The 19,193-nt window shown below is 44.4% G+C and overlaps 1 protein-coding gene across 2 annotated transcripts in view; it reads left to right on the top strand.

Moving 5' to 3' along the window:
• CEP192 (centrosomal protein 192) overlaps window positions 1–19,193 on the top strand; it is a 325,551-nt gene that overhangs the window by 244,587 nt on the left and 61,771 nt on the right. For both annotated transcript variants that reach the window (XM_073590043.1, XM_073590042.1), the window contains one exon: window positions 1,149–1,241. In XM_073590043.1, the coding sequence (XP_073446144.1) occupies window positions 1,149–1,241 (93 nt within the window). The remainder of the gene's footprint in view (window positions 1–1,148; window positions 1,242–19,193) is intronic.

Raw genomic sequence — 19,193 nt, 5'->3', positions numbered from 1 at the left:
GGGAATATAAAAAAATATATATTTAAATAGATATTCACTTTTGTGGTAGCCATAGTATGAAAAGACAAAATACAACAGAATGGCATATAATATAAAAATGTTCTTTATTTACAATGATTAAAACAACATAAGAACAGGTGCTGGAATAGTAAATGAGGGACTGTACAGCCATAGGGAACCACTAACTTAATAAATACCAGCCAAATGTAAAGCTGTTTTCATATACCCAATTAATCCCACTGTATTAATATGGACAGAAGTAAACGTATCTACAGCGTCCTAATACTAAATATAATTAGTGCCAATCTGGCGTCTCCATATCAAGGACATACCGCTACCTCAGACATAAATTATCCATGCACGCACAGTGATATTAGAGGACAATGTACATATATAATGGTATAAACAGGCATGGAAACATACCAATGGCAGGTGAGTGGAGATCCCCGGACGTCCCTCTGCCCCGACGCGCATTTCGCACTGGTTCTTCGGGAGACGTCCCTCTGCTTCCGAAGAAGCAGTGCGAAAAGATGCGAAAAGCGCATAGGGGCAGAGGGACGTCCGGGGATCTCCACTCACCTGCCATTGGTATGTTTCCATGCCTGTTTATACCATTATATATGTACATTGTCCACTAATATCACTGTGCGTGCATGGATAATTTATGTCTGAGGTAGCGGTATGTCCTTGATATTGAGATGCCATATTGGCACTAATTATATTTAGCATTAGGGAGCTGTAGGTACGTTTACTTCTGTCCATATTAATACAATGGGATTAATTGGGTATGTTAAAACAGCTTTACATTTGGCTGGTATTTATTAAGTTAGTGGTTTCCTATGGCTGTATAGTCCCTCATTTACTATTCCAGCACCTGTTCTGGTTATGTTGTTTTAATCATTGTCAATAAAGAACATATTTATATTATATGCCATTCTGTGGTATTTTGTCTTTTAATACTATGGCTACCACAAACGTCAATAGTTGTGTTTGTGGCATATGATTTCCTCTAAGTGAATAAGGGATATTCATATTATCTGGGGCATTTTTTTGTGATTTTATATTTAGATAGATGTACAGTATATATGGAGAAAGATGTGTGTGTGTGTGTATAATGTATCCTTGACAATATATTTTTTCCTACTTAGACCATTGTCTTAAGATGTGGAGTGGGGTCATCAACAAAGCAAAAACTTCCTCTTAAAAATGCAGGAAATATTGCCACATACTTGACAGTAAAGGTATGTTCCCTGACAATGTTTGATTGGGATGATATTTTACCCTCATATAAATGTACGAGTTTAAAATTAGATGAATATTTTGTTTAAGTGGGTTAGGATTAGTAAAAATATCAAGGCTTTATTCTTAAAATATCAACACATCTGTCTACAAATAGTGTTGTATTGCATATCTGCCATTTTCATTCAGTGGAGCAGAGGTGCAATGCCAGACACAACCTGCTGGTAACTCTGGCAGCCATGATTTTCTAATCTTTTACAACCCTTTCTTAAAGGGGTTAATTGTAAGCAATAGATCTTTGAATAATAAGTTCCACAATTGGATGTGTTTAAAAAAATGTTACTGTCCTGAGATAATCTTATAAATGTGCCCCTGCTACAGTGGTCTGGAAAAAGTGTTTGCTCCTTCCTGATTTCCTATTCTTTTGCATGGTTGTGTCACTTAAATATTTCAGATCACCAAACAAATTTGAGTATTAGACAAATATAACACGAATATACACAAAATGCAGTTCATAAATGAAAGTCTTAATTATTAAGGGTAAAAGAAATCCAATCCTACAGGGCCCTGTGTGGAAAAGTGATTGCTGTCTGCCAAAAAATTCCAAAGGAGAATGTCCGTCCATCTGTTCGTGACCTCAAGCTGTAGCACACTTCGTTTATGCAGCAGGATAATGATCCAAAACACACTAGCAAGTCTGCCTCTGAATGGCTTAAGAAAAACAAAATTAAGACTTTGGAGTGGCCTAGTCAAAGTCTTGACTTTAATCCGATTGAGATGCCGTGGCTTGACGTTAAAAAAGCGGTTCATGCTCAGAAACCCTCCAATGTGGCTGAATTACAATAATTCTGTGAAGATTAGTGGACCAAAAATCCTACAGACCGTTGTAAAAGAATTGTTGCCAGTTATCGCAGATGCTTGATTGCAGTTGTTGCTGCGAAGGGTGGCCCAACCAGCTATTGGGTTTTGGGGGGATAATCACTTTCAGACAGGGCCCTGTATTTTTGGATTTCTTTTTCGCTTAATAATAAAGACCTTTATTTATAAGCTGCATTTTGTGTTACTTGTGTTATCTTTGTCTAATGTTTACATTTGCTTGGTGATCTGAAACATTTAAGTGTAACACTTTTTCACACAACTGTATGTGCTGTGTAATGGGTCACAAATAATTCTTTCTTTGAGGTAATAGATTAAAAAACAAAACAAAAAAAAACAGGCAGGGAAATGTTATATCACAGAAAGAATCAGTTATGATACCGTGCTGTAATGTCTGTATCCTCTCTTTTGCATCTGCACCTGCCCAGAAGCTGTGGTATGATCAGAACATGTTCCTGCGTGGTGAGACACAGCCATTACACAGTACACAGCAGGGACACATTTATGAGATTATTTCAGCACAGGGAAATATTTTAAAAACATCCAGTTGTGGAAATTATGATTATTCTGAGATTTATTGATTAAAATAAAGTTTAAAATTAACTTTGTTTGTGGGAAAACCCATTTGATAAAATTAATATGAATTAGATTGTTAGTCAGCTAACAATCAGGAACTAGCAACACTTTAAAAGCAGCACATGTCCGCTGCATCCAAAGCGCTGCCGGTTATTGAACGCAGGTGAATCGGCATTTAACTGTGCAGATTCACCGCATCCAATACACTGTATGGGTAAAATATATCTTGCGAAGACTCGCGTCTCCGCAAGATAGACATGCTGCATTCTGGAGAGACGCGCCAGATGTCTGCCTCCACGGGTGAACCGCGGGCGTCTGAGGACACATAGTGGGCATCGGATTTCTTGAAATCTCATCCACTATGCTGTAACATCTGGAAGCTGCTTGTTAAACGCTACAGAAGTATGCAGCGTCCAACTTGCAGCGTTTACTGATTATGTGCACCTACCCTGAAGTTTCTTAAATAAACAACCCATACATACTGTTAGGGTGTGTGCATGCGCTGCGGATTCTGCTATGGTTCCGCAGCGGATTTGGCCGCTTCGGGTCCGCAGCAGTTTTTGCTGCGGTGTACAGTACCATTATTCCCTATGGGAATTAAAAAAACCGCAGTGCAGATGGTGCGGATTTTTCCGCGGTTTTGAAACCGCAGAATTAATTGACATGTCAATTCTTTCAGCGGATTCCGCTGCGGTTTGCCATCTCCTCCATTGTGGAGATGAAAAACCGCAGGGCAAAACCGCAGAGCAATCCGCAGGTAAAACCGCAGGTCTTTTGACCTGCAGATTTAGCCACGGATTTTAAAAAATGTTCTCCCGCAAAACACTAGCGTTTTTAGCTTGCAGAATGCTAGCGCTTTTCCAAGAGATTTGAAGCATCGCTTGGAAAAGTGATTGACAGGTTAATCACACTTGTCAAGCATAGTACTTGACAAGTGTGACCATCTTTTTACTATTGATGCTGCCAATGCAGCATCAATAGTAAAAGACAGAATGTTAAAAATAATAAATAAAAAAAACATATATACAGTTATGGCCAAAAGTATTGACACCCCTGCAATTCTGTCAGATAATACTCAGTTTCTTCCTGAAAATGATTGCAAACACAAATTCTTTGGTATTATTATCTTCATTTAATTTGTCTTAAATGAAAAAACACAAAGAATTGTCCTAAAGCCAAATTGGATATAATTCCACACCAAACATAAAAAAGAGGGTGGACAAAAGTATTGGCACTGTTCGAAAAATCATGTGATGCTTCTCTAATTTGTGTAATTAACAGCACCTGTAACTTACCTGTGGCACCTAACAGGTGTTGCCAATAACTAAATCACACTTGCAGCCAGTTGACATGGATTAAAGTTGACTCAACCTCTGTCCTGTGTCCTTGTGTGTACCACATTGAGCATGGAGAAAAGAAAGAAGACCAAAGAACTGTCTGAGGACTTGAGAAACCAAATTGTGAGGAAGCATGGGCAATCTCAAGACTACAAGTCCAACTCCAAAGACCTGAATGTTCCTGTGTCTACCGTGCACAGTGTCATCAAGAAGTTTAAAGCCCATGGCACTGTGGCTAACCTCCCTAGATGTGGACGGAAAAGAAAAATTGACAAGAGATTTCAACGCAAGATTGTGCGGATGTTGGATAAAGAACCTCGACTAACATCCAAACAAGTTCAAGCTGCCCTGCAGTCCGAGGGTACAACAGTGTCAACCCGTACTCTCCGTCGGCATCTGAATGAAAAGGGACTGTATGGTAGGAGACCCAGGAAGACCCTACTTTTTACCCCGAGACATAAAAAAGCCAGGCTGGAGTTTGCCAAAACTTACCTGAAAAAGCCTAAAATGTTTTGGAAGAATGTTCTCTGGTCAGATGAGACAAAAGTAGAGCTTTTTGGGCAAAGGCATCAACATAGAGTTTACAGGAGAAAAAAAGAGGCATTCAAAGAAAAGAACACGGTCCCTACAGTCAAACATGGCGGAGATTCCCTGATGTTTTGGGGTTGCTTTGCTGCCTCTGGCACTGGACTGCTTGACCATGTGCATGGCATTATGAAGTCAGAAGACTGCCAACAAATTTTGCAGCATAATGTAGGGCCCAGTGTGAGAAAGATGGGTCTCCCTCAGAGGTCATGGGTCTTCCAGCAGGACAATGACCCAAAACACACTTCAAAAAGCACTAGAAAATGGTTTGAGAGAAAGCACTGGAGACTTCTAAGGTGGCCAGCAATGAGTCCAGACCTGAATTCCATAAACACCTGTGGAGAGATCTAAAAATGGCAGTTTGGAGAAGGCACCCTTCAAATATCAGGGACCTTGAGCAGTTTGCCAAAGAAGAATGGTCTGAAATTCCAGCAAAGCATTGTAAGAAACTCATTGATGGTTACCGGAACGGTTGGTCGCAGTAATTTTGGCTAAAGGTTGTGCAACCAAGTATTAGGCTGAGGGTGCCAATACTTTTGTCTGGCCCATTTTTGGAGTTTTGTGTGAAATGATCAATGTTTTGCTTTTTGCTTCATTCTCTTTTGTGTTTTTTCATTTAAGACAAATTAAATGAAGATAATACCAAAGAATTTGTGTTTGCAATCACTTTCAGGAAGAAACTGAGTATTATCTGACAGAATTGCAGGGATGTCAATACTTTTGGCCACAACTGTGTGTATGTATGTGTGTGTGTTTGTATGTGTGTATGTATGCGTGTGTGTGTATATATATATATATATATATATATATATATATATATATATATATATATCACGAATCACCTGAGATGACGTCGCGGTCATGTGACCATAACGTCATAAAGGTCCTTCGCGCAAAGCTTCCTTCGGAACGGAACATACCAGGAGCGTCGCTGAGGAGATCGGGGGCTGTCAGAAGTTGAGAAAAAAAAAAAAAAAATAATAATATTATACCTGGGACGGAGGTGGGGCCACCGAGAGCTGCGAAGCGGGCAGGCCTCTGCAGCGCACAGCGGGGGCGGCGGCCACCGAAGCCAGGTGTGCAGCGCCGGGAGGCTGCAGGAAATCGGCGCCGAACGCGCGGTACACCGGAGGATGGGGGAGCGTGCGCGCCATGTCAGCTCCCGTAAGGGAAAGGGAGGCGCGGTGCACCGCTGGGTGATCTCGTGGTACGCATGCGCGAGACTTCCGGCGGGCCGCGGGGATCCCTGGGAAGGGGCGGCGGCAGGAAATTCAAATAAAAAAAAAAGTTCGAAAGTTTAAAAAGAGCAAAGGAGAAAAAGAAAGCGGTCACCATGAGTGGGAAACCGCAGGAGGAGAAGGAGACACGGCGGCGGTCCCCGAAGCAGGGACCACAGCAATCGCAGGAACAGCGCCAACACGACTCTTCCCAGCAGCGCAGCAGCAGCGGACACATGAGATCGCGGCGCAGCCAAAGCTCCACCATGGCGGCACAGCCAGAAGTGGATTCAGCAGTGGAGATAATCCCTACGCCCGAGACGGTATCGTTCGTTCCACAAGAGGGTGAGTGATCTCCGTAAATGCCCATCTGCTAATTTGTGACTATTAATTTTTCTTTTTCAGGGGGCGTAAATGCACTACCAAATCTAAACACATGGTATGTGCTATATGCACGGAGGAACTACCCCCTAAAAGGGAGAAAAAGCTCTGTGCGGCTTGCATAGAGCAGACAATACAAGAGGAATCCCCGGGGTTTGCCTTAGACCTCAAAACGTTAATAAAAACTCGGGTCGAAGACGCCCTTAAGGGTGCCAGGACCGCAAAGAAGAAACGCCGGTCCAGGCATAGATCCCTAGAGTCGAGCATCAGTGAGTCGGGAAGCGAACTATTCGACTCAAGTGATTTATCATCCTCCCAATCCTCTTCATCATCATCAGAAGGGGGACGCAGCTGCTTTTCCATTGAGGAGACGGACGCCCTGGTTCGGAGGGCTAGAGCAAAAGAAACGGAGGACTTTCCCGATTAATGAGAAAATCCACTCCCTCATCAAGCGAGAGTGGAAAAGGCCAGACAAAAAAGTCCTAACACCAAAAAGGAAATATCCCTTTGACGACCCGGCCTGCTCCTTTTGGAGCAAAGCTCCTAAATTAGATGTAGCGGTCAAAAAAGCCTCTAAAAAGTTTGCCCTGCCCTTTGAAGACATGGGCACCCTGAAGGACCCAATGGATAAGAAAGCTGAAACTTTTTTAAACGCTTGGGAAGCAGCAGGAGGGGGGCTAAAGCCAGCCATAGCAGCCACATGTACGGCACGGGCCCTGATGGTATGGCTGGACCATTTAGATTCTCAAATAAAGGAGACGGTCCCAAGGGAAACGATACAGAGGTCAGTTTCCGTAATGAAGGGAGCAGCAGCGTTTCTGGTGGATGCGTCGGTAGACTCAACCAGACTGGCAGCCAGGACAGCGGCCTTTTCAAATGCCGCAAGACGCGCCTTATGGCTGAAATGCTGGCCGGGAGATTTGCAGACAAAAGCCAAATTGTGCGCAATCCCGTGCAAGGGGGAATTCTTGTTTGGCCCAATACTGGACGACATCTTAGACAAGGCCGGGGACAAGAAAAAATCCTTTCTCGGGTTCCCCAGCCAGTCATACAAGCGACCCTTTCGGAACAGAAGGTTTGTGCGGCGGAAGCCCCCAAAAGGGAACAAAGAAGGTTGGGAGGACAGAAGGAACAAGAGTAAAGGCTTTATGTTTAACAAAAACCCTGACAACAAGAAACCACAATGAAGATATTCCCTGGGTCGGGGGAAGATTATCATACTTTCTCCAGGCCTGGGAGAAAATATCTGTGAGTTCTTGGATACTGGACATAATAAAGGAAGGTCTGAGGCTAAAATTCATTTCCCTCCCAAACAACTCTTTCGTGATAACCCCTCAAAGGACATCACAAGAGCAGCTGGCTCTACAACAAGAAATAACGAACCTAAGGGAAAAAAACGTATTACAAGAAGTCCCCTACCAAGACAGGGGCAAAGGCTTCTACTCCCCTCTTTTCCTTCGCAAGAAACCAGATGGTTCGTACAGGGTGATCATAAATCTGAAAAGGCTGAACAAATTTCTAGAAATTCAGCACTTCAAAATGGAGACGATAAAATCCTGTATTATAAAAATGCTTCCCCCAGCTTGCTTCATGGCCGTATTAGACTTGAGGGACACATATTAACATGTGCCTATTCACGGAGACCACAGGAAATACTTCAGAGTGGCGGTGACGATTCAGGGGGAGTTAAAGCATTATCAGTTCAGAGCCCTCCCCTTCGGGCTAGCCATTGCTCCAAAGGTATTTACAAAGGTAATGTCAGAGGTAATGGCCCACATAAGAGACCAAAACATTCTGATAGTCCCATACCTGGATGATCTCTTAATAGGTGTCACCTCTCACCACTGCAAACAACAATTGGACATAGTCATGAGGGCCCTACTGAGTCTAGGGTGGATGCTGAACTTGCCCAAGTCCAAACTCGTACCAAGTCAGGTGCAGAAGTATTTGGGGATAACACTGGATTCAATCGAACAGAAATGTTATCTGCCGCAGGCAAAGGTTCAAAAAATGACACAAATGGCGTTACAAATGATGGCCTCCCCAAACACTACCCTGAGAAAAGCGATGTCACTGTTAGGATCCATGACAGCCTGCATGCCAGCAGTTCAGTGGGCTCAGAGCCGTACTCGAGACTTACAATGGGAAATATTAAATGCAAACACTTCCCTACACGGGAATTTAGACATGCAGTTAAACATCTCACCAGAGACAAAACATTCCTTAATGTGGTGGACAATTCCAGCAAACCTAGTCAAGGGGGTTCCTTGGACATTGCCTGCGACAAAGATCCTAACTACAGATGCAAGTCCCTGGGGGTGGGGTGCACATCTAGACAACCAAGTGGCACAGGGGGCCTGGGACCAGGGAAGAAAGTCAGCTTCCTCAAATATGAGGGAGCTGCTGGCAGTAAAGCTAGCTCTCATTCATTTTCTGGTCTCCCTTCGTTCCCATCATACAAGGGTCTTCTCAGACACCCAGGTAGTGGTGGCATACCTAAACCACCAGGGGGGCACCAGATCTCGACCACTGATGGAGGTAACAAAATCCATCTTCCACCTGGCAGAGCACAATCTAGAATCCCTGACAGCCCTTCACATAAAAGGTGCAGAAAATCGAATGGCGGACTTTTTAAGCAGGACTCGTCTAAAACGTGGAGTGGAAACTAAGCCAGTTAATCTTCAACCAGATCGTGAAACTCTGGGGCCGGCCATAAATAGACTTATTTGCGAACAGTCAGAACCGGAAGCCGGAAACCTTCTGCTCGATCGATCCCCGGGGGGCCCAGTAGCACTAGACGCTTTCACGATACCCTGGGGTTATCATCTGGCCTACGCCTTCCCACCAATATCTCTCATCCTCTTAGTACTGAGGAAAATACGGGAAGACAAGGCAACGGTAGTGGTAATAGCGCCCTTCTAGCCACGGAGAATAAGGTTCTCCTGACTGAGAAGAATGTCCGTAACGGATCCTTGGGTTCTACCAGAAACTCCAGACCTGCTATCCCAGGGACCAGTGTATCACCCCCACATAAAAAACCTACACATGACAGCTTGGCTTTTGAGAGGGAGCTCCTAAGTAACAAGGGTGTCTCGTCAAACTTGGTATTCACACTACTACAAAGTAGAAAGCCAGTAACCACTAAAGCATATGGCAAAGTATGGAAGAAGTTCATGCCAGTGTCAGGCTCTTACCCAACGGGCAAAATCCCTGCAGCCAAGATTCTGGAATTCCTACAGAGGGGGTTGGAAAAGGGGTTAGCTACCAGCACCTTTAAAAGTACAGGTGGCGGCCTTGGAAGCTCTGTATAACCATGACCTAGCCAAAAATACATGGGTTATGAGATACATTAGAGCCTCAAGTAGGTCCAGGCCGATCCCTCTACACACCACCACCCCCTGGGATCTAAACCTAGTGCTAAACGCACTAACCAAATCTCCCTTCGAACCCCTAGCAGAGGCTCCCTTAAAAATATTGTCACTTAAGACTTCCCTCCTCGTAGCCTTAACTTCTGCCCGCCGCATTAGTGACATGCAAGCTCTGTCTTCCCATGCACCCTTCACGCAAATTCTGGATGATAGGGTAATTCTTAAAACCGGCCCAGCATATCTCCCCAAGGTGTCTTCACAGTTTAATAGGACCCTGGAAATCTCCCTACCCTCTTTCTGCCCCAATCCCAAAAACAAAACAGAAGAGGTGTTGCACACTTTAGATGTAAAATGATGCCTGGTCCAATATTTAACAACCACAAGGGAGTTTAGGAAGGATAGGGCCCTGTTTGTTTTGCTTTCAGGGTCCTCGGAAGGGTCAAAAAGCATCGAAGGCCACACTGGCGAGGTGGATAAGAGAAGCCATCACCCTATCCTACTCCTCTTGCGGGGCGGCCATACCGGAGGACGTAAGGGCCCACTTAACCAGGGCAGTGGCATCATCCTGGGCAGAGAAAGCCGGCGCTTCAATAGATCAGATATGTAGAACTGCCACTTGGTCTTCCCCCTCTACATTTTTCAAACACTACCGTCTAGACTTTACCTCCTCTTCAGATCTCACCTTTGGGAAAAGGGTTCTGGAGGCGGTGGTCCCTCCCTAGATGTACAATCTTTGTAATTCTCTCCGTGGTGCTGTCATGGGGGAAAGAGAAAATCATAGTTACTTACCGATAACGGTATTTCTCTGATCCCTTGATGGCACCTGTACATCCTGTCCCTTTCACACACACAGGTGTGCACTTAAGAGTTAGTTAGCTTTAGTACTTAGCCACGCGGTGCCTTTGTTAAGCTTAATTTGATTAATGTTGGATTTTTTATAACCGTTTGAGTTCCAGCTGAGAGTTCTGTGTAATCCTCTGTAGACCAACTGATGTGGGAGAGAGGTACCGCCTTAGTCAGCGAAAAAATAAAAAAGTTATAGCTCGCAGAATAAAGCTATGCAAAAATAAGTTGTTTTTTCTATATTAAATTGTTTTTATTATATAAAAGCGACAAAACATAAAAAAAATATAAATGAGGCATCGCTGTAATCGTACTGACCCGAAGAATAAAACCCCTTTATAAATTTTACCACACGCGGAACGGTGTAAGCGCCTCCCCCCCCCCCCCCCCAAAAGAAATTCATGAAATGCTGGTTTTTCTTCATTCTGCTTCCTAAAATCGAAATAACAAGCGATCAAAAAATGTCACGTGCCCGAAAATGGTACCAACAAAAACGTTGACTCGTCCCGCAAAAAATAAGACCTCACATGACTCTGTAGGTCGAAATATGGAAAAATTATAGCTCTCAAAATGTGGTGATGCAAAAACTATTTTTACAATAAAAAGCGTCTTTTAGCGTGCGACAGCTGCCAAACATAAAAAACACGCCATAAATAGTAAATCAAACCCCCCTTTATCACCCCCTTAGTTAGGGAAAATAATAAAATTAAAAAAAAATGATTTATTTCCATTTTCTCGTTAGGGATAGGGCTAGAAGTGTGTTGCGGTTAGGGTTGGAGATGGAATTGGAGGGTTTCCACTGTTTGGGCACATCAGGGGCTCTCCAAATGCAACATGGCATCTGATCTCAATTCCAGCTAATTCTGCGTTGGAAAAAGTCAAACGGTGCTCCTTCCCTTCCAAGCTCTGCCATGCGCCCAAACAGTGCTTTACCCCCACATATGGTGTATCAGCCTACTCAAGACAAATTGCACAACAACTTTTAGGTTCCAGTTTGTCCTGTTACCCTTGGGAAAATAAAATATTAGGGGCAAAAATCATTTTTGTGGAAAAAAATATAATTATTTTTATGGCTCTACGTTATAAACTTCTGCGAAGCATTTGGGGGTTCAAAGTGCTCACCACACATCTAGATAAGTTACTTGGGGGGTCTAGTTTCCAAAATGGTGTCATTTGTGGGGGGTTTCCACTGGTTAGGCATATCAGGGGCTCTCCAAATGCAACATGGCGTCCGATCTCAATTCCAGACAAAAAAGTCAAATGGCGCTGCTTCCGTTCCGAGCTCTGCCATGCGCCCAAATAGTGGTTTACCCCCACATATTGGGTATCAGTGTACTCAGGACAAATTGCAGAATAAGATTTTGGGTCCTGTTACCCTTGGGAAAATAAAAATTGGGCGTGAAAAGATCATTTTTTTTGGAAAAATTAGTTTTTTAATTGTTCGGCTATATGTTACAAACTTCTGTAACGCCCTTGGGGGTTCAAAGTGCTCACCACACATCTAGATAAGTTCCTTGGGGGGGTATATTTTCCAAAATGGGGTCACTTGTGTGGGGTTTCCACTGTTTAGGCACTTCAGGAGTTCTCCAAACGTGACATGGCGCCTGATCTCAATTCCAGCCAATTTTGCATTGAAAAAGTCAAACGGCGCTCGTTCCCTTCCGACCTCTGCCATGCGCCGAATCAGTGGTCCCTCCCACATATCAGGTATCGGCATACTCAAGAGAAATTGAACAATAACTTTTGCAGTCCAATTTCTCCTGTTATCCTTGGTAAAATAAAAAAAATTGGACCTGAAGTAATTTTTTTGTGAAAAAGTTAAATGTTTCATTTTTTTTTTTTTTTTTTTTTAAACATTCAAAAAATTCCTGTGAAGCACCTGAAGGGTTAATAATCTTCTTGTATGTAGTTTTGAGCATTTTCCAGGGTATAACACGACTACCACTCTTCCAATGCATATACGGTAAAAATTTAAAAAACATTCACTTGAACATCCAGTGTTTGCTGCGCTGTGATGTACATGGTAGCAAATGTGTGAGTGTGCGTTAATGGGACTGCAGCTCTCATCATGTGACAACTGCTTCCGCTAATAACAGTGAGAGCAGGAGCGACAGATGGGAGTATTCATTAGCCGCTCCTGTGCTGTAAATAAATAATTTTAGAAAAAAAACCGGCGTGGGTTCCCTTGTATTTTTGCTAATCAGCCAAGCAAAACTCACAGCTGGGGGCTGCAACCCTCTGCTGTCCGCTTCAACAAGGCTGGTTATCAAGAATAGAGGGGTCCCCACGCCGTTTTTTTTAACTATTTAACTTTTTTTTTTATAAACGGCGTGGGATACCCCACATTATTGACAACCAACCTTGCTGGTCCTTCCAGCCTCAAAATAGCAGCCTGCAGCTGGGGGCTGCAACCCTCTGCTGTCAGCTTCAACAAGGCTGGTTATCAAGAATAGAGGGGTCCCCACGCCGTTTTTTTTAACTATTTAACTTTTTTTTTTTATAAACGGCGTGGGATACCCCCTATTATTGACAACCAACCTTGCTGGTCCTTCCAGCCTCAAAATAGCAGCCTGCAGCTGCCCAGAAAGGCACATCTATTAGATGCACCAATTTTGGCTCTTTGCCCAGCTCTTTCCTCTTACCCTGTAGCAATGACAAGTTGGGTTCATATTGGTCGAGTTGATGTCACCTTTGTATTGTCAGGTGACATCAAGTCCACAGCTTAGTAATGGAGAGGCGGCTATAAGACACCTATCCATTACTACTCCTATAGTTGTATGGTAAATAGAGACACAGCCAGAATGAAGTCTTTTATTATAAATAAAACAAAGCACAGTTTTCCATGTTTATTTAAACGCCTAATTCCAGCGAGTCCTCTATCTCCTATAATAAAAGTAAAATAAAATAGCAACAATATACCATACCTGTCCGTCTTTCTGTCCCACTCCGTTATCCATGTCGGGGATATACAGTTTTCAACCTGGACGGTGCCAAGATGCGTCCGTCCAGGCTGAGAACCACTGGTGACTGAGCGGCTGTGAGCATTGCATCAGTGACCGGTGGTGACGTCATTGAGGTTACGTCCGGTCACGGGCTGAACTGCAGTGACTTCGGTGACATCCCTGCTAGCACCGTGAGAGTTTTTCTCATGGTGCTTGCGAGGATCTCACAGAGGTCACAGCAGTTCAGCCCAGCTGGGAACGCAGCCTCAGTGACATCACCGCTAGTCACTGAAGCTGAGCTGGCAGCAGCTCAGTCACCAGTGGTTTTCAGCTGGGACGGTCGCATTTTGGCACCATCCAAGTTGAAAACTGTTTATCCTCCGGACATGGATTGCGATGTGGGACAGAATGACGGACAGGTATGGTATATTGTTCCTTTTTTATTTTACTTTTATTACAGGAGATAGATGGCTTTGGTGGATTTAGGCGAGGTTGTAAGTATGGTGACCGGTCTGTAAACCCTGTCTTATGAGGAAAGGTTGCAGGATTTGGGATTGTTTAGTTTGCAAAAGAGAAGACTGAGAGGAGACTTAATAGCTGTCTACAAATATCTAAAGGGCTGTCACATTGTAGAAGGATCCACTTTATTCTCATTTGCACAAGGAAAGACTAGAAGCAATGGGATGAAACTGAATGGGAGGAGACACAGATTAGATATTAGAAAAAACTTTTTGACAGAGTGATCAATGAGTGGAACAAACTGCCACGAGAAGTGGTGAGTTCTCATTCAATGGAAGTCTTCAAACAGAGGCTGGACAGACATCTGACTGGGATGATTTAGCGAATCCTGCTTTGAGCAGGGGGTTGGACCAGATGGCCCAGGAGGTCCTTCCAACTCTATGATTCTAAGTATGGTTTAATTGAGATTATTAAAGAAGTCTGTGTCCTTCTTTCAATTAATGGACTTTTTTCTGGGTATCTGTGTTTAGTTACAATGTGACTATGGGGTTAGTAATGGGGGGTGTCTTATTGAAACCTCTCCATTGCTAACCTAGGGACTTGATGTCACCTGACAATATAAAGGTGACATCAACCCCCCCAACTATTACCCCACTTGCCACTGCTACAGGGCAAATGGGAAGAGCTGGTTAAAGCGCCAGAATTGTTTCATCTAATAGATGTGCCTTTTCTGGGCAGCTGTGGGCTGCTATTTTTAGGCGAGGGCGGTGAGGGCAATATCCATGGTCCCCTTATCAGCCTGAGAATATCAGCCCCCAGCTGTCTGCTTTAGCAAGGTTGGTTGTCAAAAGTGGGGGGGGGGGACCCACGCCGTTTGTTTTAAATTATTTATTTAAATTTAAAAAAAAAAAAAAAGTGTGGGGACCTCTCTATTCTTGATGGCCAACCTTGCTGAAGCTGTCACCTGAGGTTTACAGCTCACAGTTGTGAGTTTTGCCTGGCTGGACAGCAAAAATATAGAGCGACCCATGCCGTTTTTTTTTTAAATTATTTATCTACAGCACAGGAGCTGCTGATGAATACCCCCATCCGCCGCTCGTGCTCTCACTGTTATTATTGGATGCAGGTGTCGGATGATGGGATCAGTAGTCCCATCAGCTGACACCAGTGAGCGCTCACCCTGTCTTTTGACAGAGTGAGAACCCTGACTCTCTGACCGGCGGGGATGATTTCACTGCCGCCGATCAGTAGCCGTGTTTGCCGTGCTGTCATGCACATGACAGCGTGACAAACACCCGGTGTTCAAGCAGCCGAACCCGAACAGTACGGAATCTTACTGTTTGGGATCGCCCATCTCTACTCATGAGGACTGCAGTGAAGCGGCGCACGCGCGCTTGTGCGACATCGGAGAGTCAGAGAAGGAGATAATGAGATACAAGGGCCGGCCAGATGGGTGAAAGAGGAATGTTTATCTGGGCACAGCACCGATCTCTTGTTTTGTTTTTTTCAATACCCCGGGCGTCCTGGACGCCTACAGTTGCTTCACTTGCACCTTCCCGGTGAAGCGCCCCCTTATCTCGTCATCGGGACCGCTCCCCCCACCATATGCGGCGACCGCAGATTGCGCCACACCCGGCTTGTAAGGCAAACCCGACTTTTGAGAAGATTTTCAGGAGTTAAAAACTCATCTTATACACCGGTAGGTTCTTTTTTTATTAAAGTGGTGAAAAACACTTCCAAAGTTTGTTAGGAAAAAGTCACCATTTTCTGAAACCACCCGTAGCATCTGTTTTGTTTTTTGTTTTTTTATATCTTGGGCTGGGTGAGGGCTTATTTTTTGCGCGCTGAGCTGACTTTATGGATACTATTTTGGGGTAGATAAAAATTTTTGACCTCCTATTATTGCATTCTATTGCCATGTTACGGTGACAAAAAAAGGACTTCTTGCATTTTTTTTTTTTTTTTGTTGCGCCATTTTACGGTTAGAATAATTTACATTATATTTTGGACATTTCTGAACTCAGCAATACCATTTTTTTAATGATTCAGAAAGGGGATTGGTTTAAACTTTGTTTTTAAAACTTTTTTATTTTTTTTTAGCTTGCTTCAATAGTCCCATTAGGTGACTTGACGTTGCGATTGTCTGATAGCCTGTGCTACACATAACAGGGCTTCAGCCTCAGGCAGGCGTTCGTAGGAGATATACAATCACAGGCTCTGGGGTCTTCTGCACGCAGAGACTGACAACGGCTTATAACATGGTAACAGCAGCGGGTGGATCTCTGCATCAAATTCAGGGGGACTATCTTGGATGTACCTGTACGTCCAAGTTCGTGAAGAGGTTAAATATCTAAAGTGAAAAGGGTTTAAGAATAAATTGTGATTTATGAATTCATCTCCAAATGGGGAAAAAATGGAAGGGGCTTCCATAACACCTCAGCAGTGCCACAGGTTGCTTGCCTCCATGCCACGCCGCATTGATGCAGTAATTGATGCCAAAGGAGCCCCGACCAAGTATTGAGTGCATTTACTGAACATACATTTCAGTAGGCCAACATTTCGGATATTAAAATAATTTTTTAAGCTGGTGTTATAAAGTATTCTAATTTACTGAGATAATGACTTTTGGGTTTTCATTGGCTGTAAGCCATAATCATCAACAGTAACACAAATAAACACTTGGACTCTATATAATATGAGTTTCACTTTTTGTATTCAAGAACTGAAATAATTTTCTGTATCTTTTTGATGATATTCTAATTTTGTGAGATGCACCTGCTGGCGCTCCTTTTCGTAGACCTCCACATTGTGCAGTTCTGTTATTCCTCCAGGAATTGCATGCTTAAATTGACACCTGGGCATATGCAATCTTTGATCAGACATTCCTTAGTCAGTCTCCGTGTGGTGGGACCCAATAGATTGAAACAAGAAACGGTTAATTAGTTTATGTACCTGTACATTTTTAGAAGGAATTATACAATGAAGAGTTCAAAGAATTTTATGGGGACTTCAAGTTTTTATTATGTAAGGAGAATGGACAGATCTTCTTGTCTGTTAACTACTAGGGTTTAAGAGAACCTGTAATGTGAAAAACAACAGTTAATCTGCAGGTTGATAGCGTTTTAAAGCCGTGGGGCCACCTCACTTGAAGCCCAATTTTTCGGATGAAATTAATTTTAATCCTCCCGGCAACCTCTTGCTTTGCCATACGGATGTGGTCAGCGCGGCTTCAGTCACCGCTGATGCCACACCCTGGTACTAACTGACAGTGTATTGAGCCAGCTGTCAATGCCGGGGTGTGGCATCAGCAGTGCAGTTGCCGCTCATCGATCACTTAAAGCCTGAGGCTGCTGGGAGGAATAAAGCATGGCGCTCAATGACGATGCTTTATGGCTTCTGAGTGTTATTATCCTAAAGATTAACTCCATATATGCGGATAAAGTGTTTTCTCCTACGCCTCATTGGGGGACACAGGACCATGGGTGTTAAGCTGCTGCCACTAGGAGGACACTATATGAAACACAGAAAAATTAACTCCTCCTCTGCAGTATACACCCTCCCACTGGCTGAGATTGAACCAGTTTTTGCTTAGTGTCTGTAGGAGGTACTTCGGTCTGGCTTCAGACCCCAACGTTTATATTTTCATTTTTAATTTTTTTCTGGAAATTTTTATTTTTTAATTAACGGAGTGAAGGGGGAGACGGATCCTTTCTAGGGCCCGATCTCCCCCGAACCATCAACAGGCGAGAACGCGGAGCTTACCTCCCCGTACTCTGTCCTGCGAGGATGGGGTCATGCCTGGGCTCACATAGGGGCAACGGTTCCTGCACGGTCCCGATTTCCCCACATCAGCAAGATGCAAACGGTGGCTCACCTTTGTGTTTCCTCCCCCGGAGCCAGGTATATAGCTGAACAAGGCCCCATGTAATGGCGTCCTACAGCCCCACTACCTCATGGATCAGAGGATACAGGCGACAGCTTCTCCATCCCCCTATCTAAAGGGAGGATCGATTGAGGACTATATCTTTAATGGCAGTGCAGCTCCGGCTCTGCTACATCACCTCTGTGAGTGTCACAGGGGGAGAGCTGATCCCAGAAGGCAGGTCACCGCGCCGACATGTCCACGCACAAGAAGCAGCGGGTCCTGGTCCCTGGGGAATTGAGGGAGCGATGATCCGGTGTCCGGCCGCGGCTCCCCCTCAGCCGGCGCGCAGTGCTGGCGGCCGTCAGAAGTTTAGCTCCCGGCTTCTAGCTGGGCTAGGCCGCAGTTACGTAGCTCTGCCCACAGCTAGTGTGCCCGCCCACGTTCCTGGCGCTTCTCTTTGCACTCAGCCTGTTTCCTGACGACTGAGAGGGGCATTAATTGACAGCGTTGACGGTACTGCTGGAAGGAGCAAGCAAGTTTGGGCAAGGATCGCGAAGAGTGTTCTTCTACCCTGGGGACACAAGAACAGGCCCTGGGTAAGCTGTACTGTGCCTCAGCAGGTGACATGAACCCCTTCTCTGCAGGTGCTCTACACGTTCTCTGCAATTTGCGGCAAATATCCTGCCTATAGCCTCTATAGGTACACTGTCTCTAGACCAAAAAAGACTGTTTTTCATTACAGCCTTGCCACGGGCGCACAATACTCCATTATACATGGATTGTGATACAGAATCTGCCCAAAGGCCACCCGCCGCCGCCACCAATTCCGCTGAGTCTAGTCCTTCTGAGTGGGCTGTGTCTTTGTCACGGTCTATGGATTCCATGGCCGAAGCAATACACTCCCTCTTGGGCTTCTCTTTAAGTCAGGACATTTTTTTTGCCGACCGCGGAGGGCCCTGGCGACGGTCGGAAACCGTCCGTCAGCAGGTTTGCTAGAAAAAGGGACTTGTGACGCGTCCCCCGATCATGCTCGCGCTTCGGCGTCTGCAAGCTCCATCTCTTATCTCCCTCTCCTGACGTTAGCAGTGAGTATGACTCTGAATACGAGTCTAACACGTTATTAGCACATGATCCCCTGAATTGTCAAGAGACACTTGATTCTCTTATTGAGTCGGTCAACAAGACACTGAGGGTGAACGATGAAAATATTTTCGCTCCGGAACACGTAGTGTCCTTTAGAAGACTACATGTGTTCACAAGTATTTGCCAATCATACTGAGTTTGACAATGTCTGGAGACATAGGGACCGGCCAGAGCCGCAGGTCAACAGCCTATTGAGTCTAAATAGCCTTTTGCTCTGAGCTAATATAGGAATGGCTACATTAGACCCCCTGGCTTCGGTGACCCCTTGTATCGTGTCTTGCATGCAACACGCTCCGATCCTTATCTGATGGTTCCTCAGTCGTCAGAAACCCCACTGACCGTCAAATTGACTACCTTGCTCG

Source organism: Dendrobates tinctorius, unplaced genomic scaffold (genome assembly GCF_039654945.1).
Source record: "Dendrobates tinctorius isolate UK_male_01 unplaced genomic scaffold, ASM3965494v1 ptg000115l, whole genome shotgun sequence".
In the NCBI taxonomy this organism is placed as follows: domain Eukaryota; kingdom Metazoa; phylum Chordata; class Amphibia; order Anura; family Dendrobatidae; genus Dendrobates; species Dendrobates tinctorius.
Note: the sequence above shows the minus strand (reverse complement) of the source record. Positions and strands in the feature narration are given on the sequence as shown.